We start from the raw sequence: 8,498 nt of genomic DNA, 5'->3' as shown, positions 1-8,498 counted from the left end.
GCATGCATACACACACACACAAACAGACGTACCTATTAGGCTACATCGTATGGCAAATGCGGGAGTGACGAATAGCTGACTGAATGGCCTCCGAATTTCCCTCACATAAACATTTTTCCCCGTGTCAATCAGGTGTACCTTGAACACGGTTGGTGATGCCTCAAAGACAATCGCCCTGTACCAGTCATCTGCCAACACCAACAGGTATACTTACTATAGGTGGTCGGCCAGCGCTGGCGACCGATTAAGTATTTCGTAGTTCACATTAGGGAATTGTAAAGCGAGCGTACTTGCAATAATATTAAAAGCAGTGGGAATCTGAAACAAACACCAGTGGCGAACTAATGTGCTAAGAATGAAGTACTGAGAGACATTTTATGTCAATGACATTGACCATTATCATATTCTGGTGAACACGCTTAAAATGTGGGATTCGGTATAGCAGGGACATTGAAATTTTACAGTCTATCAGGAATTCTAATCAATTTGTGGATAAAACAATTACTTTTTTGCTGTTAACTCCGTATTTTAATTGTGATTAAAATCCCAAATAAATGTATAACAAAGTAAAAGAAAACCCCCGTTATCGTGGGGTGCATTTTAACGAGGTTATACTGTATGTGTTACCCTCCGATTTGGCAATGCATGTCTCTCCTACTTCAGGTGTGAAGCTGGTGTCACCTGTTGTACCATTATACAACTTTTGCATGGATTTCTGAAGCTCTGTCACCATGGCAGTGTCTTCCGATGAAAACGTATTTCATTAGTCAGTATAGTACTACTATAAAAGCCCATAACAGTTGTACACTCCTAGAGTATAAATTAAACGCTCCTATTCAGATTTAAGAAAATATTTCACTGCAGTTAAACAAAATGTTTGACCAGTTTAACCACTCAACTCCTATTTTCTATCTGATTATGTCTTTACTGAGCACAATAATCGAGTAGTGAGTGTCGATAAATGACCGTTTAGATTCATATCACTTTTCCTGTAAGGACAAGAGTACTTCTACACAAGATAAGAAATAAAACATTACCTTCTGCACGGACAATAAAGAAATATTGAGGTGAAGATGGGTGGGTGGGTATTATTGGAATTTCTACATGCTGTGGCAAAACCCTGGAAGATGGAAGTTCATCCACATAGATTGGCGACCTCTTTGCGTTATATCTCAGTGTCTCGAGTAATTGTGTGTTGAACTGTAATGCATGTAAAAACCAATGCATTAGACCGAGACGTGATGTCACATGTACGCACCCAAGTGCTGGCAAACTAAGAATAAACCATCCTACTATTAAATCAATTACGTCTGCAATGTTATCAGAGATGCCGCTCTAGTCGCGCTTCCTTTAGGGTTCGTACACCTAATGCAAACAATGTTTCAGGAATTTACAAAGACTTAATTAGGTAGTCACTGTAATATAGTTTAGTGCATTTTCCTTAATCACGGAGCATACGCCCATCGACGGCAGCCATGTTACTCTGGTTTCATAGCAGGCTTTTCCCAGCAAGGCTACTCACAAGGCTACGTACAATTATGCAGGCGAGGTATCTACATCTTAGTATTATATACAGCAATGAGATAAACGCATTCCTACAGCAGGTGTTCACTGAAACAAATCAGAACGGCGTGCACTGCTCAAGAGCACAACCACTATGCACACGAACCACAGACCTCGCCCTAGTCAAGTGCGCCGCGCGACTATGCACCCACTCAGTCTCCGCACCGTCGACGAGGTATCGAACTTACGTCATCGTCCTCCCCTCCGTCCGGGTCCGCGATGATAACGGGCGTCGGCTCGTCAGCGTTGGTGGCGCCACCATGTACGGTCGCCGTCCGTTTGCCGTCCATCAACGCTTGCCCGAATGAGCGGGTGATGTCGTCCGGCATGTCCGGCGGTGCGAGGTACGCGCGCAGATGCAGCGCCTGCGGCGGCAACTTCGCGAGCTCTGGCGACGCCCGCGCCACGTCCGCCGCGACGACGCACGACACGTTGCCGTAGTCGATGTAGCGCACGCAGAGGACGCCACCGCCGTCGTCGTCGAGGACGCGTGCGCGGTACCACGCGCCGTCCGCGTCAAAGCGCGCCGCCACCAGCTCGCCGACGACGGCTGCGTACGGTGGCGCCCCCGCAGCTGCGGCGCCGTGACGACGTGTGAGCTCGGCGATCCGGTCGAGCAGCGCGGTGGCGCCCTCGTGCGATATGCGCGTAGGAAGCCTTGGGCCTGACTTCGTAGTGGACGACGCGGACAGGCAGCGAGACACCAACGGGTCATCTGCACTGCTCGCCGGGTCTGACCATTCGACGCGGGCCCCGCCCTCCACCGCCCGGTCTAGCGACGGCGACTCGGAGCTTGCCACTCGCACTCGCTGTCCAGCAGAGGGCGTGCTGTGCAGCGACCGGACCTCGAGATTCGAATTACTGGCCTGACCGCGCACGCTCGGCTCAGTCGCTGCTGCTCGGTCTTGGGATAGCGAATCAGTGATCTTCACCGCTAATCCCTCGTCGACTAGTGCCTTTGCAATGTCCACTTGCTGACCAGTCGGTCCCACTGTACTAGCCATAACACTGACCTCTCCTTCTGCAACCTTCTTGATTTCTACATCAATATTAGAGTCAGTGAAACTTTCCTTAAGGGTCTGAGTACAATACTGACTCCAACTGCCGGTATGCGACGTGATTCCATCGAGGCGCCCTCTAATGACCTGCTTAGGTAAGGCCGCTAGATCGCTGTCTAACAGTCGTAAGGCAGACAGAGTAAGCGTCTCACTGTTTCCGTAATCGATGTAGAGGACTTCGACGCTGTCGCCGGTTATGGAGACAACTTGACCCCGATACCAGATTTTATACTCGTTTGACAGTGCAGCGACTAGCGATGTGACGCGAGGCCTGGCAAACACAAAACAACAGGTGTGATAACATGTCTCAATAACTGTTGGCACCTGAGCCATGCCATGATTCAACTCGGATGCAATAAACTTCATTAGAAATGCTCCTCAATTGTTTAATTAAGATTTGTCCCTCTCCCGCGGTAAAATTCTAGACTTTAAAAAGTAGTAATTTTGCAAGCATTAACCCCCATGAAAGATAATGACCCATTCTATTGAGGTTAAATCAAGGATCAGGAAACACAGACCTGTAGGTAGGATCAAATTTGCTGCCATTATACTTCTGCTGCAATTGTACTGTCTTCTTATCCACCTGCTCTTGTCTATCAATCTGAAAAACAGCATTTCGTCTGGTGACTAACGACCAATGTTTATTACTTACGAAATATTTTCTGCATTTTACCTAGCACAATGTGCTCAAAATCTCCAAGTGCAACATCTGACAGCAGTTAATGAATCCCCGAATGATTCTACAAGATCTATCTCATTATCAACTTTCCAGCATAGAGCTCTACACAGTATTAAGGTAAAGAAGGCATCCTCACCTCACTGTAGTGAGATGCACTAGTAAAAGTGCGCACTAGATGATTGCAACTGCATTAAAGTGATTATGTCACCGTAAATAATAAAAAATAAAAAATAAATTTCCACTTTTTCACAAAATATAAGTAATTCTGTTCACTTTTTATGGTTAAATTGCTGCATTATACTTCTATTTTACTATATTGTTCGATGTGAACATACACTTGTGACGCATACATAGCCCTATAGCATAGCAATTCGGTTTAGGAACACTAATATCAAATCGTCCAGGTTTTTTTGATTTTTAACTAGTTGAGAAACAATCTTATCAGGTAAGAATTTGACGATACGTTTCGTCCCGTTAGTTCTTACTTTTACTGTAAAAAAATGGCAACAAAAATTTTACCATAGAAAATTCATGACGTAGTCAATTTAACTCTATATTGGTGTAATGGTTAATCGTGATATGATTAATTGCAATAGAATGTCCACAATATGATACATGATACACCTTCACATGTATGAGTAACAATAAGCCATGAAGAGCCAAATGGAAATCTGCACTTAACAAACGTCAATCATCCACTCGATGCCTTTGTCAGGTTGTCAAAATCTAAGTCGGTTGCACCGTGCAAGTTCTCATGTGATAAAAGGAGCATGCTAATTTGACAATGTTACATTCACTGTCTAATCACTACATGCCTTGTAATTTTTATATCACAATATGTTACATAGTGCAGTAATAAAACCGAAGAAGTACGCAAAGCTTTATCCAATCAACTCAAACACATAACTATAACCAGTCATCTAACTAAACACAGCAACTGTATAGCAGGATTAGGGCGCAAAATTAGCACCGGCCCCCCGGCATATGCCGGCAAATTATTTGGAGGACAGTAACATTGGCAAAACACCGGCCCGGTGGTTTCAGCCGTGTTAGCGAGTACCTACATTTTTATTTATAGCATTAATGAGCAAATAGCCTACATTACTGTTTTACCTGAAGGATATGACGCTATAGTTTATCAACATTTTACAAATTTGAAATCGAGAACGCAAGCGTGAAACATGATATTGAGAAAATCATTTCAGACATCATTCACGATCTGCATTATAGTCTGTTCAACAGCTACTATGCGATGTCGCACACTGCAACATTTTTTTGACAAGCAAGAGTTAGTGAAACAGTCTCATCTTTTTGGAGAAAAAATTTCCGAATTTCATTCCCTGGTATAGACGTGTTGCGTGTGTGACTTTAGGGAAATGTTCCATTTCACTGAAATAGAATCAGACATTACAAGGCATGTAGTGATTAGACAGTGAATGTGACATTGTCAAATTAGCATGCTCCTTTTATCACGAGAACTTGCACAGTGCATCCGACTTAGATTTTGAGAACCTGACGAAGGCATCGAGTGGATGGTTGACGTTTGTTAAGTGCAGATTTCCATTCGGCACTTCACGCCCTAGTATCGTATCGTGAACTAGGCATATATTGCTGAAGTACCAAGTAACGCGACTGCCGATCACTCTACGAATGCTATGTTTAATACACAGACACATGAATAGGGTGCGAGGCGAGCCCATCACCGACTCCGTGAGATCAAATGATACGTGCCCATCAGCAACGTATATGCCAATTACCTGTAGGTAGAACTCATCAGGCGAGACCCAGTGAACCAGTAAGCATTGAAATCTTTCTCCAGGTGCGAGCAAGACGCCTAGGTGCACTTTACCGACGACCTCTCGCACTCGCTGCCCGGCAGAGGGCGCCCCGAGCGGCGGCCTGACACTGCTATTCGAATCACGGACCTGACCCCTGACGCTCGGGTCACCAGTTGCCGGTCGCCCGCCCACGACGCAACTACTGGTTGCTGGTTGGATGTGGGATAACGATTCGGAGATTTTCACTGCATGGGCAGCAGTGACGAGTTCGTTTCCAATGTCCACCCGCTGACCATTTGATACACCTGTAACTGTAAAGCTGACCACCCCATCTGTAATGCTCTTGACAACTGCATCAAGCAGTGGGTCAGTACTCATCATCATCTGAAAGGACTGAACACAATCCTGACTCCAGCTGCCGGTATGCGACCTGATACCATCGAGGCGCCCTCTAACAGCCTGCTTAGGTAAGGCCGCTAGATTGCTGTCTAACGGTCGTAAGGCAGACAGAGTAAGTGTCTCACTGTTTCCGTAATCGATGTAGAGGACTTCAACGCTGTCGCCGGTTATGGAGACAATTTGACCCCGATACCAGATGTCATACTGGTTTGACAGTGCAGCGACTAGCGATGTGACGCGAGGCCTGGCAAACACAAAACAACAGGTGTGATTAAACAGAAGGGAGTGGGTAACAAGTTTATACAATACAGACAGATCTAGACAACAATCTAGGAATGATCTCTGCGAGAGAATACATCATGAATCCATCTTGCCGGCTGGACTATTTCGTCTGTACGTTTCAATTCTTATGTTCAAATCTCACAGCTCAGGAATGCTCTTTCCAAGGACACCACTTTCTATCAGAGAATTACTGCATTTATTTGTGAAAACCTCCTCACTTGACAGCAAATTCTATGCCTGTTGCTTACACACCTAAAAGTAGGATCGCAAGGAATGCGTGCACACTCCGCCTGCAGTTTCTCCTCTAGCTGTTTCTGCTGCTGAATGTATTCTGGCGAGCGGATCTGAAACATGGTTACACACGCGCTACAACAGAGTGCAACCTTAGACGACCGACGAAAGTAATGCAATCACGTGCTAGCTACGCGCCACAGAAATCCAAACAAGAGAACATTCCGAATTTACAAAGATTATGCAGAAGAGTAATTAAGAAAAAATATTAGTTTGGAAAAAAGACAATCGAGAATGACACCTGTGGACAATCTACGCTACACCCACCCAGGCCCGAAAGAGGGGGGACACTGGCCCACAATTCCAGGTGTGGCTGGCAGGCAACGTGCAAGTGATCCAGCTGTTAAGATTATCGCGTACAATTATTTTGTGGCCACGTATTTGCTGCTGCAGGAACGAACTCTCTGCAGTGGACCCGGCGTCACGGCGCACGACGCCGTGGCGGCGGTAGGGAGAACTTACGATCACGTAGAACTCGTCCGGTGACACGCAGTACACGGCCATGCACTCGACCCTCGCTCCGGGTGCGAGCGAGTCAGCCGCGCTCGCCCCGCCCGTGGCAGCCGGCAACCTCTGCACGTTGGCCACGACGAGAGACGCCGCGAGCAGTTGTCCGACTCTCTCGTTGACGTCGACGTCCTGATCGTCGATGCTGACTTTCAGCTTGACATTTGCCGTGCCGTGCTGCTTGCCTTGCAGCTTTATAGTGCAGTTTCTGCAAGAGAAATAATGCACGACCTATAATGCACGCACGCACACACGCACGCATGCACGCACGCACACACACACGCACACACGCACACATACAGAAGCCAATGATGTTTAATCATTGGGGAGGGTGATTTCTGCTTCCAATGAATGGTAAGTTCAGAGCACTTTATCCCCCAAAACCTTGCACAGCAATGATAACTTGATGCAAAAATAAATAAAAAAACATTTTTAATGTCCATTAATTCTTTCTTAACAACATTTATAATAGCAACATATTAGTCATTACTGCTATGTGCCGTGATTATATATATAAAGTATATCGATCACACATACCATGTATGTCGATCCGATATATATCATGTATAAACCAAACACATATATCATACATATATCGTGATCACACATAAACCCCCCAAATCAGTTATTTCCCTACACATAATGGGACTATACACTTTTTATTCGCTCACACTACCTCTATTTAATTCATATGTAATCACCCCATAAGTTGTTTAGGATGGGCACAAATGTTTAATTGTATACTATTTCCCATATTTTTATGCTTATGCCTGTGTTGATACACAAAAATATTTTACCTTCCAACTGTGTATTCTGATTCACAAATTAAATTGCATCCTAGATATATATTTTACATACCCACACAATGTTTGGAAAAATTGTAGTACATCCTTAGGCCAGTCACTAGATGGTACTGCTATGTCCGACAGACAACACTTCACCACCTGCAATGCAATTACAGATTAAGATTTAAAGTAATAAGCAGATGGTAATCAACTCGTTCTTAAATTGAAATGTCTTAAATTTTACCTTCAGCATATTCACCTACTTATTAGTAAATAATCAATTCTTTATGCAATATTACTTGAGCCTACTTTTAACTTTTAGTCTTACACAAATATTTATACACCTGTATATATATACTACACAAAATATTGATAAATGGGAAAAAGCCTGCTAAAATTTTATGATAATGCTAAAACTCAACAAAAGCAAGTTAAAGATGTTCATCAGCTAGTGTACTACAAAGTGCGACTTGATATATATGTGCACAATACAATAAATGAATGCAGATTATACCTACAAACTCAAGCACTGCACATATTACACAAGCTTCACAATCTCAAACTCTCTAGCCCTCACTACCGACGCACTCTGCTGTCAGAGCTCCCCGCTCCTGCCTGCGCTAACCTGCCTAACCACCAGCCATCTCCCTATTCACTCGTGCGCGAGCGCGAGATTCCCCGGCTCATTAATTACACCGATCATCGTTAAGCATCTACACTCACGAGCATTGGCAGGAGCTTGAAGGTCGCGTCAAGGTGGTGCACTGTCCGCAGGTCGACGCGCGCGCGGTTACCGAAATCCACGTAGAGCACGTCTCCGGCGGCAGACTCGACGATCGCACGGTACCAGAGGCCGTCGACGGCGTACTTCGCAGCGACGGCGTCACCGACGCCAGGCCTGCGGAGGATGACGCGACGGTAACACGCCATCCACTCATAACACTGCATCGACTATATATTACAGCTCACCGACTATATATTTAATATTACAACTCACCGACTATATATCACACCTAGTTGGCTATATGTTACGCATTACTGACTATATATATTACCAACTATATATTACACTGTACCGACTATATATATTATCAACTATATATTACACTTTACTGACTATGTATATTAACAACTATATATTACACTTTACTGACTA

At 44.7% G+C, this 8,498-nt stretch overlaps 1 protein-coding gene across 1 annotated transcript in view; it reads right to left on the bottom strand.

Annotated features, from left to right (window-relative positions):
• LOC106818830 overlaps positions 1-8,498 on the bottom strand; it is a gene marked incomplete at its 5' end in the record, with an annotated part of 24,216 nt that overhangs the window by 1,642 nt on the left and 14,076 nt on the right. Inside the window, 9 exon segments of the mRNA XM_014823504.1 lie at positions 33-188; positions 628-741; positions 1,038-1,200; positions 1,752-2,892; positions 3,140-3,222; positions 5,058-5,721; positions 6,012-6,103; positions 6,513-6,765; positions 7,416-7,501. Of these exon segments, the coding sequence (XP_014678990.1) occupies positions 33-188; positions 628-741; positions 1,038-1,200; positions 1,752-2,892; positions 3,140-3,222; positions 5,058-5,721; positions 6,012-6,103; positions 6,513-6,765; positions 7,416-7,501 (2,752 nt within the window).

This window comes from Priapulus caudatus, unplaced genomic scaffold, assembly GCF_000485595.1.
Source record: "Priapulus caudatus unplaced genomic scaffold, Priapulus_caudatus-5.0.1 Scaffold2563, whole genome shotgun sequence".
Taxonomy (NCBI): domain Eukaryota; kingdom Metazoa; phylum Priapulida; class Priapulimorpha; order Priapulimorphida; family Priapulidae; genus Priapulus; species Priapulus caudatus.
Note: the sequence above shows the minus strand (reverse complement) of the source record. Positions and strands in the feature narration are given on the sequence as shown.